The 20,363-nt window shown below is 43.0% G+C and overlaps 1 protein-coding gene across 1 annotated transcript in view; it reads right to left on the bottom strand.

The window, feature by feature from the left end:
* Positions 1 to 20,363, bottom strand: part of SLC39A4 (solute carrier family 39 member 4) — a 176,198-nt gene that overhangs the window by 55,390 nt on the left and 100,445 nt on the right. Inside the window, exons 6-8 of the mRNA XM_063450893.1 lie at positions 18,755 to 18,927; positions 17,861 to 18,013; positions 17,457 to 17,558 (exon numbers count right to left, since the gene is read on the bottom strand). Of these exons, the coding sequence (XP_063306963.1) occupies positions 17,457 to 17,558; positions 17,861 to 18,013; positions 18,755 to 18,927 (428 nt within the window). The remainder of the gene's footprint in view (positions 1 to 17,456; positions 17,559 to 17,860; positions 18,014 to 18,754; positions 18,928 to 20,363) is intronic.

Raw genomic sequence — 20,363 nt, 5'->3', positions numbered from 1 at the left:
TTCATAACATATATGAGTAAAAACTGCCCTTTATTTTATATGTTTGTAACAAACTTGTATATAGATTCCCATAATGTAAAAAAATCAAAGTGATAACAATATATGATTTAGGTGGCTATGATGTTCATCTCACTTACAGTTAATGTATCTTATCTCTTTATCACTAGGTAAAATGCTTTTAGATAACAACCTATAAGATAAAAAAATGACAATTCTATTAATTGAATTGATTTACAAGATTTTTAAAAATGAATCAATTAAAAAAATATATATTTTAAATAAAAAATTGATAAGTATAAAATATATTAGGAGCGTGGATAAAAAAAAAAGAATATATATATATATTTTTAAAAAATCTATAGAAAATTACATAATTCTAAATTTGCATTTAGACCTAAGGGGGCTAAAGTATTTAAGTTAAAAATCCATTTTGTTTAGATTTTTCCCTAATTTCCTTATTTCGTCTTCCCCTCGCCAGTTTAATGTAACTTTTTGGATGGCATAAAAATCTAAAAATTGTGGGTCATTATTATGTACTAATCTGAAATGATCCGAAACACTATGTTTTTCGTAACCTTTTCTTATGTTCCGTACAAGTTCATTTATTCTTACATTCAAAGGGCGTTTTGTTCTGCCTACATAAAGGAGATTGCAAGAACATTTCAATATGTATATGACTCGCTTCGAGAAACATGTGGTCATTTCACGTATTTTATATTTTCTTTCTCTTTTAGACTCAAAAAACTCTGTAATATGTCTTTTGGCACTTTTTGTGTTGCTACAAACTAGACATTGCCCACAACCAAAAAAGCCCTTATTTTGAACAAAAGGGATAGATGTTTGATCTTTTATATGGTTATGTACCAGTTATTGTTTGAAATTAGGAGCTCCTCTATAAATAAATCTGGGTTTTTCTGGTAATATGGAATGTAGCATTGGGTAATTTCTTAACATGGGCCAATGTTTATTTATTATCCATTTTATTTTGTGGCTCTCCTGATTGAAATTAAAAATAAAAGGTAAGATGTTATGTTCATTTTTTGTTTTGGGATTATATTTTAATAGGGAAGACCTCTCCATGGTTTCTACTTCTTTTATAGCGTTTATAAGAGAAATTTCCTCATATCCTTTTTCTATAAATACTTAAAATACTTTAGCCCCCTTAGGTCTAAATGCAGATTTTGAATTATGTCATTTTCTATAGATTTTTTAAAAATATATATATATATTCTTTTTTTTTATCCACGCTCCTAATATATTTTATACTTATCAATTTTTTATTTAAAATATATATTTTTTTAATTGATTCATTTTTAAAAATCTTGTAAATCAATTCAATTAATAGAATTTTCATTTTTTTATTGAAGTTATTAATTTCCCAAATAGGTTGTTATCTAAAAGCATTTTACCTAGTGATAAAGAGATAAGATACATTAACTGGAAGTGAGATGAACATCATAGCCACCTAAATCATATATTGTTATCACTTTGATTTTTTTACATTATGGGAATCTATATACAAGTTTGTTACAAACATATAAAATAAAGGGCAGTTTTTACTCATATATGTTATGAATGGAATCTGGAGGTAATATCACCTTTCATATTCATATAATACATCTATAAGATTAAGATAAGGATTAACTTCAATTATCCCCCTTCTGAAAAGCGTAAATTCATAGAATGATAACAATGAATTATTTGAGAACTAATAATAGTTTATAAACTTGAATTGATGTATTTGCTATGTGTTTTTATTTATTGTTTTTGTTTAATATGTGACATTGAACATTGATAAACTCCTTCTTATTCTTCTAATATCCTTTTTCGTCACTCCGTTTTTATACTTTGAGCCTCATATGGACTGAAAAAAAAGACTAGATGGTGGCGATATTTAGGACTACATTACCCATCACCACATCGAAATCTACTGGAAGTGACATTCACGAACGCAAAGAATCATGGGGCATGTAGTACAAAAGAAACCGGAAGTGACGCGACAATATTTTGGCCGCGTCACACCAACACACCGGACTGGAAATGAAGAGTTTTGGCGGGTGAATGAGGATTTAAAAAGAGACAGAAGACACCTTGAAGCTGACTGAGGAAGCAGATTTTCAGTGAAACGCGTTTGGCTAAAAGTGGACTTATATTTAGACCACTTAATACATTAGTATTGTTTTTATAAGATTTTACATTTTTTGTTTTCTAATATATAGAATGTATACATTTTAATATTTACTTGTTCACAATAAATATAGTTTTTATACTTATAAATTTATTGTATCCTGTGCAAGTGATTCCAGAGAGGGGCAGTGTCACCCCACAAACTGACACTGGGCATATCTACTTAGAGCCAGTTACCAAAAGGCTCTAAACAAGGTGAGCACTTTTGTATTTTATTTATATTGATATATATCAGTATTTTAAAATACTACACTTAGATTGGATCATCTCTGTTTCCTTCTGTATACTTTGGAGAGGAACATACGCTTCTTCTCCGTGAGAGAGGGGTTGTGTGATCTACCCAAAAGACACAGACATCTGGAAGTTTAGAGCCTTACAACTGTAAAAGGCTCTAAAAATGTGAGTTTATCCACATTATAACTCACATAAGTATTTTAAAACATTCATTTGACAAACTGCACTATTATCTGTATATATTTCTATTTTTTTCTCTCTATATGTACATGGGAATACAAGTATGATATAGAGGGTAAGTGCCTTTCAGCACAATATATATATATGTATATATTCACTCATTTCTACACTTAGCGCTACACTCATGAAAATTGAGGGTTTAAAGGGTATAGACACCTGATAAATCTTAACATTTTCTCTTTTGTTTTTGGTGATTTATGTGTGTTGGGTTTATAGGAGTACCCACGGAGTGTGTATAGCAGCTAAATTCATTCTGAACATTATAACTGTATAGCGCCACATTTTCCACAACCTTTGTGTGTATTTTCATTTCTTCAGTGTTGTCACATGAAAAGATATAATAAAATATTTACAAAAATGTGAGGGGTGTACTCACTTTTGTCATATACTACACACACACACACACACACACACACACACACACACATATATATATTTGTGCTCGGAATTTATCTAATACGTAATGGAATGTAGAAGGAGAAGCAAAGTTGGTTGAGGTGTGCCGAAACCAACGTACGAGTAAGGCCTGTAAAAGAGGGCCCACAAGGTGAATTGTTAATAAATATGGGTGTAGGTGGGTGGGGACAAACAGCTTGCACGACAAAGGTAAGTAGGGGGGGTATGGTTTATATAGGATCATAACTCCTCCCACAAATTCAGTCCAAATGGCCTTCCAACTTGTGCTCGGAATTTATCTAATACGTAATGGAATGTAGAAGGAGAAGCAAAGTTGGTTGAGGTGTGCCGAAACCAACGTACGAGTAGGCCTGTAAAAGAGGATTTAAAAAAAAAAAACACACTTTATTGCAAGGTTATACAGCTTGTGTACTGAAAGCTTGTAAGGAGTTTTTCTCATGGTACCTGCCACTCACACCTCCTTCTCCTCCAGCAATTTCGGCACTTTGGACGCCGGTCGCGATAGCCCCGCCCCCTTTTATGACTCGGCGCAACTCCGCCGACGTCATGACGTCAATGATGTCACGACCCGTGGGAAATCTCAAAATAGGATGTTCTGGGGGCGTGGATATCAATTAAAGTGACAGGGTATAAAAGGTACTCACTTACTGTGAGTCATTGCCCTGTCGTGGTTTCAGCTTGTCTGTTCCCTCAGTGCGTTTATATCTCTTAGTGTTCTACGGTTTTGACTTGGCTTGTTTCTTGACTTTGCTTCCCTCTCCTACCCTTGTACTCGGCCCGGCTTACTCTTACCTGTCTTCTCATTCCCTCGATCTCGGCTTGTCCCTGACCATTCCTTGTTTGCTTGACATTAGTCCGGCCACTCTAAGGTCCGTTATACGTCTTTATAGTTTTAGTACACTGCGTGTTGGATCCCTGTCTTGATCCTGACATTACGACAGGGCCAATGGATCCTGCAGGTACTAGTTCCCAGGGCTCCTCTCAGGACTCTAGATTTGAAGCCATGGACCATAGAATGGGCCAAATGGCTATGGCTTTACAGTCACTATTATCTCGGCCGAATCTGCAGCCTGAGGAGACTTGTTTTATTGCTCCAGTTAACACAGGCCTAGAGGTAGCTACTGTAGGGGCTTCCTCCAGGATTACTTCACCATTACGTTATGGAGGTTCACCAGAGACTTGTCGGGGTTTTCTGAACCAGATTATCATTCATTTCGAATTACAACCACAGGCCTATCCTACTGACAGAGCTAAGGTTGGATTTATCATAACCTTACTGATAGATAGGGCACTTAGATGGGCTAATCCGTTATGGGAAAATGATAACCCACTAGTATATAATTATAATGCTTTTGTGGAAACATTTAGGAGAACTTTCGATCCTCCAGGAAGAAGGGCCAACGCCGCTAAGGCATTGCTACGTCTCAGGCAAGGAAATAATACTCATCAGTATTACGATTTTTGGCCTCTGAGGTAAAATGGAACGAACAAGCCTTTATGGATGTTTTTCTAAATGGATTAAATGGATTATCTGATAAAATTTTAGATGAGGTGGCCACTAGAGAACTTCCTGAGAATTTGGAACATCTGATTTTGTTTATTCCTCGTATAGACGAATGTATGAGACAAAGACAGAACACCAGAGAGAGAATCCGTAGACCGTCCATCAGATTAGCTCCCTCATTCCAGAATTCCGATTCTATGGCTCTAGCACTACCTGAGCCAATGCAATTAGGGGCTACTCACTTAACTGAACAGGAGAGACAATACAGGAGAAGTGATGGTCTCTGTTTATATTGTGGACAAAGGGGTCACCTACGCCTTACCTGCCCCACTAGGCCGGGAAACGCTCGCACCTAAGTACCTCCAGAGGATAGGCCTTACTGCTGTGATGCGATCTCGTCCTCTATAAATAAACAGAAAGACCATATGCTTCTAGTCCCTATCTCTTTGATCTGGGAGAAGAGTTAGGCTAATACCTTTGCCCTAATAGATTCTGAAGCAGCAGAAAGCTTCATGGATCTCACCTTTGCCAAGAAACAACTCCTTCCTTTTCATTTAAGAGAGACACCCTTGGCCATTGAGGCCATAGATGGTAGACCACTATCAGAGCCCGTGATTTCTCATGAGACCATACCAATCAAAGCTACGATTGGCGCATTACACGAAGAAATGATATCCTTACTGTTAATTTCTTCACCTTCATTTCCTGTAGTTCTGGGGTATCCATGGTTAAGAAAACACAATCCCGTCATTGACTGGGAACTAGGAGAGATAACGTCATGGGGTTTAGGTTGTAATGGCAGATGCTTGCAACGGATCACCCCAGCTCCCAGAGCAAACATACCTACCAACTCTTCACAGGTTTCTGACTTACAGATACCTCCCCAATAGCAGGATCTTAAAACAGTCTTTGATAAAGGGAGAGCTGACACCTTACCTCCCCATAGGTCATTTGACTGCACTATTAAACTTCTACCTGGCACGATGCCTCCCAGAGGTACTCTGTATCCATTATCTACTAAGGAGAACCTAGTACTAGAGGCATATATAAAGGAAAACTTGGACAAGGTCTACATCACCAGTGGGGGCTGGATTTTTCTTTGTCACAAAAAAGGATGGCACTCTGAGGCCATGCATAGACTACCGGGATAACAATTAAAAATGCTTATCCTATTCCTCTGATTACCGAGTTATTCAATAGACTCAAGGGTTCCACAATTTTTACCAAGTTGGACTTACGAGGAGCTTATAACTTGGTTAGAATCCGGCAGAGTGATGAATGGAAAACTGCATTCAATACCCATTACGGTCACTATTAATATACAGTTATGCCATTCGGGCTATGTAATGCCCCAGCTGTCTTTCAGGAACTAATCAATGAGGTGTTGAGAGAATTCCAAGAGGAATGTATAGCATACTTGGACGATATACTGATACATTCCAGAGACAAGGAGATTCACCACAGACAAGTTGGAAAAGTGTTGCACAAACGTTTACAACACGGGTTGTACTGCAAATTGGTAGTTTTGACCAATCCCAGATAGATTTTCTGGGTTATGTCATTTCCGATGAAGGTTTCAAGATGGACCCTGGTAAACTTCAGTCTATTTTAAACTGGCCTTTGCCCACTGGACTCAAAGCCATACAAAGGTTTATCGGATTCTCCAATTATTATAGGCGCTTCATTAACGGGTTTTCTTCCATAATAGCACCCATTACTAACATGACAAAGAAGGGTGTCAATACCAAAAATTGGTCTACGGAGGCTTTGGCTACCTTCAAGACTCTCAAGGAGACTTTTGCTTCTGCCCCGATTTTGGTTCACCCTGACACTTCTCTACCTTTTTTGCTAGAAGTTGATGCATCAGAGACAGGTATAGGGACTGTACTGTCACAAAGACAAGGGTTGGATAAACCTTTGCATCCTTGTGGGTTTTTTTCTAAAAAATTTCTGACACTGAGAGAAGAAATGACATTGGAGACAGAGAACTATTGGCTATAATATTGGCCTTAAAGGAATGGAGGCATCTGTTAGAAGGGACTCTACAACCAGTTACTATTTTAACTGACCATAAGAATCTATCTTTCATCGGAGAGGTCAAAAGATTGTCCGCCAGACAGGATCGTTGGTCCCTGTTCCTTGCCCATTTTAATTACATACTTATCTACAGACCGGGATCCAAGAATACCAAGGCAGACACGCTCTCGCGTCAACATGAACCTGCCACTTTTGCGGAAGTCCCTATGTCTTCTATAATTTCCAACCAGTATATTATAGCCAACACCAGTCTGAAAGTGCACTCTCCGTTGCTACTAAATATTGAAAAGGTTCAATGCATGGCACCTATACCTGCTCCGGAGGGAAAGTATGTTGTACCTCCCAATTTCCAGAGCGAATTACTTTCATGCTTTCACAACAGTAAGATTGCCAAATTTCCCAAAGTTTTTGGTGGCCTTCCTTACATAAGGATGTTAGGGAATATGTTATGGCTTGTGTAGTGTGACGAGACCAATCTCTCCACATTGCATTGGAGGAGCCTGGTTGCCCGCCTGCTGCCTTTGGATTATGGACCGGCAGCCAAAGGGTTAATTTTACTGTGCAGAAAGATTTATTTTTCCCTTTCTGCACAGCCGTTCGGTAGATTCTATCTACCGAACAATCAGCTCCTTTTCAGCCTCCCCAGAGCCGTGAGAAGCTGTTAGTGGGCCACCCAGAAGCTGGCGTGTGCCTCCAATCGACCTCCCTGAAGCCGCGGTTAACCACGGCTTAACAAGTGTGTGCCGGCAATTGACCACCCAGTAGCTGCGGTTAACCGCAGCTTAATTGATTGTTACTGGGTGGTCGCGGTTACACTTAGCGCCACACGATGGCGGTGTTCTGGAGCTCCCCGGGCAGCCAGCGCTTTTCTGCCCGGCTTTCCTGCACCAAACCCAGACACTATTACGTGCAGGCACCGCTGAGATGTCCGTCTCCTGGTTCCTATTCGTGGGGATGTAGCCGAATAGCCGTTCATTCGGTATTTTTATGTGAATTTGTGGTAACCCAGATAGCTATGCCATGGAGCCTATTCGTGTGATTAAAGACTTTGGCTCCATGGCGATTAAACTGTATTCGTGTGGTGTGAGTGCCATTCACCTAGTAATGTGCACTCAGACCTGAGCTATCTGGGGATATGTTACATGTCTGTGTTTAATGTATAAAAAGTAACTTTATGTATTTTAAAGCATATTACTGTATTTGGGTCCCCACGTGTGTAATGGAGTCTTACCTTTGTCCTGGGAGATAATTGAATTACTTCTCCAATTATCTCCAGGGCAGAGGGGAGGAAGCCAGGATGCATTGTGGGGATGTTTTACTTCTGTGTGTCTGTAATGTGATACATGTCTGTCTGTGTTACAGTCTTCCATCTAGTCCCCTAGGGGAGTGTCCACCAGGTTGGAGACCTGCATAAATACAGGGGCAGGTAGCCCTCAATAAACAGACCACTGCTTGACCCTCAACACGGAGCCTTGTCTCGTTCTTGGGGGGATTCACTGTATGCTGATAGGGACTGACTGACAGGAGTGTGAGCCGCTTGGGAGCTTTTCCTGTTCGTCTGCTAGCAGCTATTCGTGAGGTTCCAGTTCGGGAGTTTGGAGTGCTACCTTATTCCCTGGTATACAGTTCGGGAGTTTGGTGCATTCCCTTGTATCCAATTCGTGAGTTTTGGTGCTTTTACAGTAGCTGTGCCTGTCTCAGAAAGGGGATTATCGCCTAAACGGATTTTAACCCCTTGTCTGCTGAAACGGTCCATTACATGTAGTCTGTGCTAAAAATAAACAGCCTCACACCCTTCCATGTGGTCTACTTCAACCTTTAGAAATTCCTAAAACACCATGGTCCAATCTAGCTATGGACTTTATTGTTGAATTACCAGTATCCAATAAACAAACAGTTATTCTCACGGTTGTTGACAGGTTTACTAAAATGTCTCACTTTATCCCTTACCCAAACTTCCTTCTGCACCCGAATTAGCTGAAATTTTTGCAAGGGAAATCTTTCGCTTGCATGGTAAGTATCCCTGCAGATATTGTCTCTGATAGAGGTCCCCAGTTTGTCTCTCGTTTTTGGAGATCCTTATGTTCCCAGTTGGGTATAAAATTGAATTTCTCTTCGGCCTACCATCCCCAGTCTAATGGGGCTGCTGAACGTACCAACCAGAAGATCGAACAATATTTGTGCTGTTTTGTATCTGAACATCAAGATAATTGGGTTGATTTGATTCCTTGGGCGGAGTTTGCGCACAACAATTTGGTTTGCGAGTCTACTCATAATAGCCCCTTCTTCATGAATTATGGCTTCCACCCTACCATTCGTCTGTCGGTGTCCTCCTCACAGGGTATACCGATGGTTGATGTCCATGTCGACAATCTGAGGAAGTTGTGGGATCAGATTCACCGTGTTCTTGGTCACACTTCAGCTTTATTTAAACAACATGCTGATAAACGCAGAAGGCCTGCTCTTGTTTTTTACCCGGGGGATAAGGTGTGGTTAAGTACCAGACACATAAGGTTGAAAGTTCCTTCCATGAAATTCGCTCCTCGTTACATTGTCCCTTACAAAGTCTTAAGGAGGATCAGCCCAGTTGCTTATCAACTTGCTCTTCCTCCTGGTTTACGCATTCCTGATTCTTTTCATGTTTCGCTCCTGAAGCCTCTCGTTTGTAATAGATACACCTCTGCCCCGACTCCTCCCTCTTCTGTTCAGGTCGAGGGTCCGGAAGAATTTGAGGTTAATTTAGTTCTTGACTCCTGCATCTCTCGTGGGGGATTACAGTATCTTGTTGACTGGAAAGGATATGGTCCTGAGGAAAGATCCTGTGTGTCTCATGCTGATGACCACGCCCCTCGCCTTCTCCGGGCATTTCATGCCCGTTTTTCGTCTCGTCCTGGTCCTTTTCACCCGAAGGGCGTTCCTAAGAGGGGGGTACTGTCATGGTACCTGCCACTCACACCTCCTTCTCCTCCAGCAATTTCGGCACTTTGGACGCCGGCAGCGACAGCCCCGCCCCCTTTTATGACGCGGCGCAACTCCGCCGACGTCATGACATCAATGACGTCAGGACCCACGGGAAATCTCAAACCTGGACGTTCTGGGGGTGTGGATATCAATTAAAGTGACAGGGTATAAAAGGTACTCACTTACTGTGAGTCATTGCCCTGTCGTGGTTTCAGCTTGTCTGTTCCCTCAGTGCGTTTATATCTCTTAGTGTTCTACGGTTTTGACTTGGCTTGTTTCTTGACTTTGCTTCCCTCTCCTACCCTTGTACTCGGCCCGGCTTACGCTTACCTGTCTGCTCGTTCCCTCGATCTCGGCTTGTCCCTGACCATTCCTTGTTTGCTTGACGTTAGTCCGGCCACTCTAAGGTCCGGTATACGTCTTTATAGTTTTAGTACACTGCATGTTGGATCCCTGTCTTGATCCTGACAGTTTTACTCAGATTGAGGTATTAATGTAACTGAGCTGAGGACTACCTGGCCCCATCACTTAATGATGTAGACTGGGGTGTAACAGCTTGAAGCTGATGCTGCAGCACTTTTGCGAAAAAGAGAGACCAGCGAAGGAAGCCATGATGTAGCTTACTTTAATGGAAGGTTTAGACGTGAAGTAATGGATTAGTACTAATAGTGTGTGGCTGACCTTGGATACGTAAAAAAATTTAGTGACAGCATAGGAGGTGTTACGGACCGTTTCAGCAGACAAGGGGTTAAAATCCGTTTAGGTGATAAACCCCTTTCTGAGACACAGGGACAGCTACTGCAGAACACCAAACTCCCGAACTGGATACAAAATAGCACTCCAAAGTGGAACCTCACAAATGGCTGCTAGCAGACGAACAGGAAAAGCATACATCAGCTTACACTCCTGGCAATCAGTCTCCAACAGCATACAGTGAATCCCCCCAAGAACGAGACAAGGCTCGTGTTGAGGGTCAAGCAGTGGTCTGAGGTGCTGGCACACCCAGCCTGTTTTTTATTACAGTCTTTTCAAATACAGGACCGCCCACAGGGAGGTATAAAACAACCAATCACATATCAGTTACATCCCACATATTCCCTCCCCTTGTCCTGAGAGGAAACTCAATTATACATACAGTTAAACATACTTTCTACCCAACTTTCATAACTCTAAAACCATACATCACATTCACATAAAATTACATATTCACAATCAATCCATTCAGGGGAACAACATATTAAAAAATGGCATGAATCAGACCAGGGGTTCAAAAGTTAGTAAAATATCTTTGGGCCCTGGCTGGCAAATGGCTATCTGGCTCAGACCGGTTTTACAGAGCCCTCTTTCCTGGAGACAATGGGAAAATAATCCAATTATATCCAGGGATAGAGGTAGACTCCATTGAGCACATAGTTGCAAAAATACATAAAATACAATAAAATACACAAGGTTACATTTACTACATAAAATAAAGACATGCAACATATCCCCAGATAGCTTAGGTCTGAGCACATATTATTGAATGGCGCTCTGACCACACACATACAGTTCAATTGCCATGGAGCTAAAGTCTTTCCCATAGTCTTTCATTATATGAATGGGCTCCATGGCATAGCTATCTGGGGTATCACCGCTCACACAGGGCAAGTACCGAATGTCCCCACTGTATTTAAAGGGCCAGAATGAGTGACATGCACTCTGTTAGGGCCGAATACGATTTTTAAAGGGCCCAATCTCCCAGGGCCATAGTCCAAAGGCTGTGCAGAAAGGGAGAAATAAATCCTTCTGCACAGTAAAATTAACCCTTTAGCTGCCGGTCCATAATCCAAAGGCAGCAGGCGGGCAACCAGGCTTCTCCAATGCAATGTGGCGAGATTGCTCTCGTCACATCTCTCCCCTTTTCCAAACAGACTAACAGGGTACCTGACCTCCTGCCGGTCAGTGCCCTTGTTAGTCCAGCAGCCCACCCACAAAACAGAAAAAAACAGTACAGCCCACCCACAATAAATGGTTACTACACCTGGGAAAGGGAGAATCTTGTCCATGTCCAGGTGCCTCACCACGGCTGTGTGGGGGACTGGTAGGCTGCCTTGGTGGGTTGCTGAGTGGGCAGAGACCAGCGGTACTCTGTCCTGGTGCCAGCACTACCACGGGAGTAGTCTGGTTGGAGCCTGGTTGTGGGAGACCGACTGTCTCCCCTTTAGGTGCACGGCTCTGCTGCCGGAGGGGGAGACCGACTGTCTCCCCTTTGGCTAAACAGCCCTGTCGTGGGGGGTAGGACCGACCGTCCCTACGCCCTGTGTGGTAAGTGCAGAGACCACGGTCCCATCTGCACAGGTGTGGGGCTTACAGTCTCCCCCTGGTATATTAAGCTGTTGCTGGGGAGAGGTGGTAACAAGCTCCTCTCCCATACATACTTCCAGTCTTTGCGGAGGGAGACCGACTGTCTCTCCTCCCAAAACAGAGTTCTGCTGCTGGGGAGAGGAGACTGGGCTCTCTATTCCCTGCTGGATACTCTGCCGCTGGGGACTGGAGACTGGGCTCCCAATTCCCGGCACATCACACTGCCGCTGGGGAATGAAGACTGGGCTCCCAATTCCCGGCACATCACTCGGCCGCTGGGGAATGAAGACTGGGCTCCCAATTCCCGGCACATCACTCGGCCGCTGGGGAATGAAGACTGGGCTCCCAATTCCCAACAAATAACCCTGCCGCTGGGGAATGGAGACTGGGCTCCCAATTCCCGGCAAATCACACTGCCACTGGGCAATGAAGACTGGGCTCCCAATTCCCGGCACATCACTCGGCCGCTGGGGAATGGAGACTGGGATCCCAATTCCCAAAAAATCACGCTGCTGCTGGGGGGCAGGAATAACTACCTCTGCCCCCTGTAACTCAGCCTGCCGCTGGGGAGGGAGGATGCTGCTCTCCTCTCCCTGCACTTCACACTGCCTTCCTGGCATATCACTCTGCTGCTGGGGGGCAGGAACAACTACCTCTGCCCCCTGTAACTCAGCCTGCCGCTGGGGAGGGAGGACACTGCTCTCCTCTCCCTGCACTTCACACTGCCGCTGGGGAATGGAGACTGGGCTCCCAATTCCCTGCAGGACCAGTGGAGAGACCTCGGTCCCATCTCCACCGGCCACCTGGGGTTCTTCCCAGTAAATCACCTCAATATCTGCCCAGCTGAATGGGTCTGGATCTGGGTCTCCGCTTCCCTGCTGAGCCTTCTCACTGGAGTGGAACAGATTTTGGTAGCCCTGTTCCAGCTCCATCTCCCGGGTCACCAGGTGGACCAGGTCTTGCTCAATCTTATGAGTGTCATCCCAGTCATACCTGCTCTCCCTCCACTCAAAGAGATCCTGGAACCGGGCTTGTGTAGCGCTCCCAAACTCAGGCTCTGCAAAAGTCTCCCATAACAAGCCAGGACCATCAAACTCATCTCCCTCTGGCTTGTCATGCTCGGCTGTCCGGGGTAGGTACTGAGCTTCATACCACCAGAGCGCCAGGTAGGCATCCTCCAGCCACATCTCCCGCCTTATCAGGTACTTCAGATCTTCTACCCACTCTTCCAGGGGCTGCTCTCCCAGGAAAGGCATCCGCAGGGCTAGTCGCTTTTGTTGTCGCTGCTCGTCCTTGGGGAGCCTCTCGTCCCGCAGATATTCCACAATACCCAGTGCCTGGTACCAGATGCCTTTGCGGACTGCATCTCGGTCATCCATGACACCCTCATCGTACTCCACTGCTGGTGCTGTCAGGGTTGCTGTACTGAGACATGCGTTGCCCTCAAATTGTACAATCCAAAGAACTGGTGTCTCCTGTAGCTGTCCTTCTGGCTGTAGTAACGATCCCGCCGCTTGCCACCAATTGTTACGGACCGTTTCAGCAGACAAGGGGTTAAAATCTGTTTAGGTGATAATCCCCTTTCTGAGACACAGGCAAAGCTACTGCAGAACACCAAATTCCCAAACTGGATACAAAATAGCACTCCAAACTGGAACCGCACGAATAGCTGCTAGCAGATGAACTGTAAAAGCATCCATCAGCTTACACTCCTGGCAATCAGTCTCCAACAGGATACAGTGAACCCCCCAAGAACGAAACAAGGCTCCGTGTTGAGGGTCAAGCAGTGGTCTGAGGTGCTGGCACACCCAGCCTGGTTTTTATTACAGTCTTTTCAAATACAGGACCGCCCACAGGGAGGTATAAAACAACCAATCACATATGAGTTACATCCCACATATTCCCTCCCCTTATCCTGAGAGGAAACTCAATTATACATACAGTTAAACATACTTTCTACCCAACTTTCATAACTCTAAAACCATACATCACATTCACATAAAAATTACATATTCACAATCAATCCATTCAGGGGAACAACATATTAAAAAATGGCATGAATCAGACTAGGGGTTCAAAAGTTAGTAAAATATCTTTTGGGCCCTGGCTGGCACATGGCTATCTGGCCCAGACCGGTTTTACAGAGCCCTCTTTCCTGGAGACAATTGGAAAATAATCCAATTGTATCCAGGGATAGAGGCAGACTCCATTGAGCACATGGTTGCAAAAAGACATAAAATACAATAAAATACACAAGGTTACATTTACTACATAAAATAAAGACATGCAACATATCCCCAGATAGCTTAGATCTGAGCGCATATTATTGAATGGCGCTCAGACCACAATTGCCATGGAGCTAAAGTCTTTCCCATAGTCTTTCATTATATGAATGGGCTCCATGGCATAGCTATCTGGGGTATCACCGCTCACACAGGGCAAGTGCCGAATGACCCCACTGTATTTAAAGGGCCAGAATGAGTGACATGCACTCTGTTAGGGCTGAATACGTTTTTTAAAGGGCCCAATCTCCCAGGGCCATAGTCCAAAGGCAGCAGGCGGGCAACCAGGCTTCTCCAATGCAATGTAGCGAGATTGCTCTCGTCACAGGAGGTATAAATAAGATGCTTGATTTAGAGGAAGAGGAAAAAATTACAATAATTTAACTGCAACAATCATGAATCAAGCAAACTCTACTTGTGACATGGTACAATATACAAAGCCCTAGTGTGAGTGATAGAGTAGTCGTGAAACTGCATGAAGCGTGTGTAACTGTACAAGGTGTAATTGTGTGCTTAGTTCAAGATTAGCTCATGGAATGGTGGTATCCTGGATGGTACGTAGTGGGTCGTAGGGTGTGCCTAAAAGAAGACCGTGAACTGAGCGTGAAAGAGCGTCAGCGGCTGTGTTGTGGATGCCAGGAATCTAAAGGCAGACTAAAAAGAGATGAGAGGTTGCTGCCAGCCAAGTCAGCCTGTAAATCAGCCACAAAATGGTTAGTGAGGATGGCCGCCCGAACGTAGACCAGGTGCCATAGTGAAGAGTGAATAGGTAGTAGATTAAAGGTGTTGGATAAGTCCATCTTGTTCAACCAAGCCTTACTACTTACTGAAGTGATAGCTTGTATGGCATGGTCGATTTTCGTAGTGCAGTGAGAACTTCATGGCGGGAATGAGGGAGTTTGATGCTGGGAATGGATGTAGAGTGCGGTGCGGAAGAGGTCTATGATCTGTATTATAGGGTATAGTGAATGGCTACCTCGATGGGAATGGTACGCCAAGATGAGAAGTGTGAAGACTGGAAGGAGGCAATCGTGAAACCAGCGTATGACTGCTGTGGACAGAAGGTGGTCCACCGTAAGAGGGTCAAAGGGTGCAGATAATAGGTTAGGGCACACGAGTGTACCTGTGGGAATGGCGATAAGGCCCGTGTGAACCCCTGTGAGAAACCCGGCACCAGAATCTACCAGATGCCTAGCTGGGTGTAAATGCAGATAGTATTCCAGGATATCAATGTTATCCTTAGTTGGGCGTATCTTAGGTGACAGCGCCTAACCCTCAATGCCAGTTCTCTAGCCTGATGGGGCTTAGAATGGTGTGATATAACGTATGTAGATACTTAAACCTTGAGGGTTTGTCCTGTTTCTTTGATGCGCAAGATTACCATATATTCTTGCTTCTGCAGGGAACGGGCCCGATCCGGGAAACCTTAGGGAAAAAGATGATAGTGGGCCTGAGGCGTGCCACTGGTATAATGAGTGTAAAAATGTTGAACTTATGGGTAGGTGTGTATCAGAGGTACCGTAATGTAAGAACTCGGGTAAGCTGAGGGACCTGAACATTTGTCCGTCAATTAGAGACAAGCCCCTGGGGTCCCACAATGTGAATTTTATTTGAATTATACGAAGGCGAAGTGAGGCCTTAAGGAGAAACGTAATCGTAGTGAGTAAGATTACCAATACCTGATACTGCAAAGCACGGAACCAGGTAGCCTGTAGGTTGTCGATGGCGTAAGACTTGGCGAGCTGTGGTAATGACTCAGGTCTAAGTAATGATATGTAGAAATCAATGACAAAACCGTCATTTAACCGTACCGTTAAATATAGTAGTAATATGGTGGATTATGATTATGAGATTGTTGTTGACATTTGTGAGGAATATTAGACCAGGTACGTCTCGAAGTTTAGAACCCACTTTGAGAGGTGGGGGACTGTATGAGGCTGTCGAGGCTGAATGAGGCCTCAAGGGAAAACGTAAAATGGTAAACATTCTTACCTGTTACCGAAATGCGGGATACTGGGTACCTCTAATTGGAGCTTTGTTTGAAGAAAAATACAAGTAGTAAAACCCCAAAAACATATGCAGTCTAAGTGTAAGGAACCAGTATATAAGGACTTTTAAAGAACGGAGGTTTTAAATCATGCTAATGGTCTGTAAAGAGCCTGGTGAAGAAGGGCCGTAAGGCTTAACCTATGAGCGGAGAGACCTTAGTTGCGTAGAAGACTAGTACAATAGCCTAAGTCCCGGCAGGGTATGATAATGCCTGGAGGTGTATTTTTTTAAACGTAACTGATGAGAGAAAAGTGGTCAAACTGTGCTTTAAGAAGATTTACTCCATAAAATATAGGAGTCCCATAATTATGTGACCATGGGCGGGAAAATTAGAAACATATTATTTAACCAGTGGTGACTTTAAGAGCCATGTAATAAATACACATAAATCCAAATAGGATAAATAATGCGAGTGCTTAGTTACGTGAAAGCAAACTAAGTACAATTACAGTAGATTTTGAAATTTAAACATTGTAGCCTCTTGCTTTCGGTAAACTAATGAACAGGAGAACTGTAATGAGAAAGAACTCCTGTGTTTGGTTAAATGGAGCATACAAACACATTTTTAAACGTGCGGATAGTAGTTAGTTTATACGAAAATGTAAGCGACAGGAGTGTGTACTCTGTGGTCGGCTCTTAGCCGAACGAACGCAGAAGTACACGAACGGAGTAAGAGCACGAATGGGTAAGTAATGAAGGGAGCCTATCCCCGCTTTTTTAGGCCCGAGTCAGGACGCCATTTCCCACGTTTATGCTTACGTGGACGTGCCGGTCTCGTGACCGGAAGCCGGGTAGCGAGCGGCGAAGTCGGGTAGAAGCCAGTGGACAGACACAGAAGATGGAGGCAGGAGCTGCTGGCAATGGACTGCTTGCTGGAGCCTGCTTGAGACAGGACTTGGCGGGAATGACGAAAAGGAAGTGCAGGTAACTATGGAGACAAACAGCTTGCACGACAAAGGTAAGTGGGAGGGGGTAGGGTTTATATAGGATCATAACTCCTCCCACAAATTCAGGCCAAATGGCCTTCCAACACACACACATATATATATATATATATACACACATACATATATATCTATCAAGATAATATTATTTTAATACTAAATAATGCTATTGTTGGTGATCATAGTGGAACCAGTAAAGATGAGCAATGTAGCAGGAAGGTTAGTAGGAAGAAATTAGTTTAGTAATCAGTCTCCTACCAGGTCTGCCTGCGACTCGGACTTCTGCTTGTTCTGGTCTTCATGGTAGGTCTGGAGAGACAAGCCATGGTTGTGTCCATGACCGGAATGTTCATCTGTGTCCTATACAACAGAATTAGTCATCAGTGATATCTGGAGCATTCTGATTATATCTGGGATACTCACTGGAGACATTATGATTAAGGTGTTTATGACCATCATCAATTAAGAAAGGCAGAAACTGTAGTTGAAAGATTTTAGAAAATACAATTACTACTTCGAGAAATGTGGAAGTAGGATCCACCAAGAAAGCAAATGTCTTATTAGTGAAATAAATTAGGTGTATAATTCTATGACTAACAAATGTATCTGTGTTTTCATGCTGATACATTTTCACCATTCTTATTTTTATTTATACTTTTTACCTCATGACCCATGCAGATATCGAAGAGTTTTTCAAGGAGGAAGAATGCATAGAGACCTCCTAAAACAACCAGTAGCTTCCATACGTGGGACCGGTCGTCCTCTTCATCATGATTATGGCCATCTGTGTCACTGTGAGAGTGCAGACCCAGGAACTAAACCCAACAAAACCAAGCAGATTCAGAGAGTCAGGACAGAGAGAACAATCTAATATTCATATCTAATAGACTGAGTGGTCTAATCAAAACTTCTCAAAACCCTCATCTGTCTCACCTCATTCCAAACAAGAAGACTTCCTAACTCACAGCTCTCCATTCCCTTTCCTACATATTACTCATAGCTCTTCATTCCTTATCCAACACATTAATCACAGCTCTCCATTCCCTATCCTACATATTATTCACAGCTCCCCATTCCTGATCCTACATATTACTCACAGCTCTCCATTCCCTATCTTACATAATACTCACAGCTCCCCATTCCCGATCCTACATATTACTCACAGCTCCCCAATCCCGATCCTACATATTACTCACAGCTCCCCATTCCCTATCCTAAATATTACTCATTGCTCTCCATTCACTATCTTACATATTACTCACAGCTCTCCATTCACTATCCTACATATTACTCACAGCTCGTCATTCCCTATCTTACACAATACTTACCGCTCCCCATTCCCTATCCTACATATTACTCATAGCTCTCCATTCACTATTCTAAATATTACTCAAAGCTCTCCATTCCCAATCCCACATATTATTCACAGCTCTCCATTCCCTGTCCTACATATTACTCACAGCTCTCCATTCCCTATCCCATATGTCATTCTCAGCTCTACATACCCTATTCTACATATGTTTCCATATTAACTATAGCAATATGTATTCCGTTACCTGTGGTATAAGATGCAGCACTGCATCACCAGTCAGTGACCCCACAGCCAGGCTCATGAAGAATTGGATGATATATTGAGAGGCACTGGTGCAGGCTGTACACAGGAGGAGGGATACTCCACACAGGGAACACAGGCACACTATCAGATTAGCGATACTGCCATAAATGTACTCTGTGTAAGACACAATAATATAAATTATGTGGTAATTGGCAACACCGCATTGATTGTTTGGGTAGGTAGTGGGGGGTTTATTATCTTGAGATCTTGGGTCTGAAATAGACTGGCCTGGGGCCATGGCACCCAAGGAAGCCTTCTAAGTATTTGCACTCCTTTACCTCCACAATGAGAAACATTGGAGAGGAGGAGAGATGTTGAGTTTGAAAAAGAGAGGTGGCATAGGAATAGATGGCATTTATGGAAGCAATCAAGATATTGTACACAGAGTGATGAAGAGATGACATGAGAGGAGAAGTAATCGGAGTGGGAGAGATGACGTGGGAGAGGAGGATGATGGTATTTATGGGAGTGAGAGAGATGACATGACAGATGAGTGATGGTATCTATGGGAGTACGACAAAGGAGTCCCATAAGACAGGAACAGTGTAGTGTGTCCTGAGAGTATCCAATAATAGGGGATAACCCTATATGTATGAATTAACAAAAAAGAACAAAGGGGAACCCTAGGACAAAGTGTCCAGGATCCACAAATAGGATATCTCAGTGTAAACTAATGCTGCTAAAAACCACTCTGGGGAATGCAATTTTAGGCATAATTGTTACCAGAGAGACTTCCTTTCCTTATTATCTGCCTATTGGCATGTATCTCTATATCTATACTCTGCTGCTTGATGTTGTACTAGGCTATTAATGGGGTTCTAGGCTGCTTTAATTTCTCTAAGGGGTTAACCCTTTGAGTCCCTGCTTGGCTTTCACATATCCAAGATTAGGGCTAATTATCTGCATTATAGTTGCTATTTAGGAGCAACTAGCCTTGTCCTATCCCTTTTTCATTTTGGGTTCCCTTCTCAGTAAGATATCATTTTTTAAAACATTTTTTCCCCTTATTTTGGGAATTTGTTTGTGTGTATCTATTTTTGTTTATGTCTAGTATGTACTAATAAATTATGGTTTTTTAGCAGCATTAGTTTACACTGAGATATCCTATTTGTGGATCCTGGACACTTTGTCCTAGGGTTCCCCTTTGTTCTTTTTTATCTATGGGAGTAGGAGAGAAGGAATGATGGTATATATGGGAGTGGCATAGCTAACATGAGAGGGAAGGAGTGATGGTATTTATAGGAGTGGGAGAGATGACATGAGAGAGGAGTGATAGTATCTGTGGGAGTAGGAGAGATGACACGTGGGAGAGGACGAGTGATGCTATTTATGGGAGTGAGAGAGATGTGTGTGGGAGAGGTGGCATGATGTTATTTATGGGAGTGGGAAAGATGACATGGGGAGAGAAGGAGTGATGGTATTTATGGGAGTGGGAGAGATGACGTGAGAGAGGAGTGATGGTATCTATGGGAGTAGGAGAGATGACACGTGAGAAAGGACAAGTGATGCTATTTATGGGAGTGAGAGAGGTGTGTGGGAGAGGTGGCGTG

The sequence above is a fragment of the Pelobates fuscus genome, chromosome 4 (assembly GCF_036172605.1).
Source record: "Pelobates fuscus isolate aPelFus1 chromosome 4, aPelFus1.pri, whole genome shotgun sequence".
Taxonomy (NCBI): Eukaryota; Metazoa; Chordata; class Amphibia; order Anura; family Pelobatidae; genus Pelobates; species Pelobates fuscus.
This window is presented reverse-complemented; position numbering and strand designations above follow the sequence as displayed.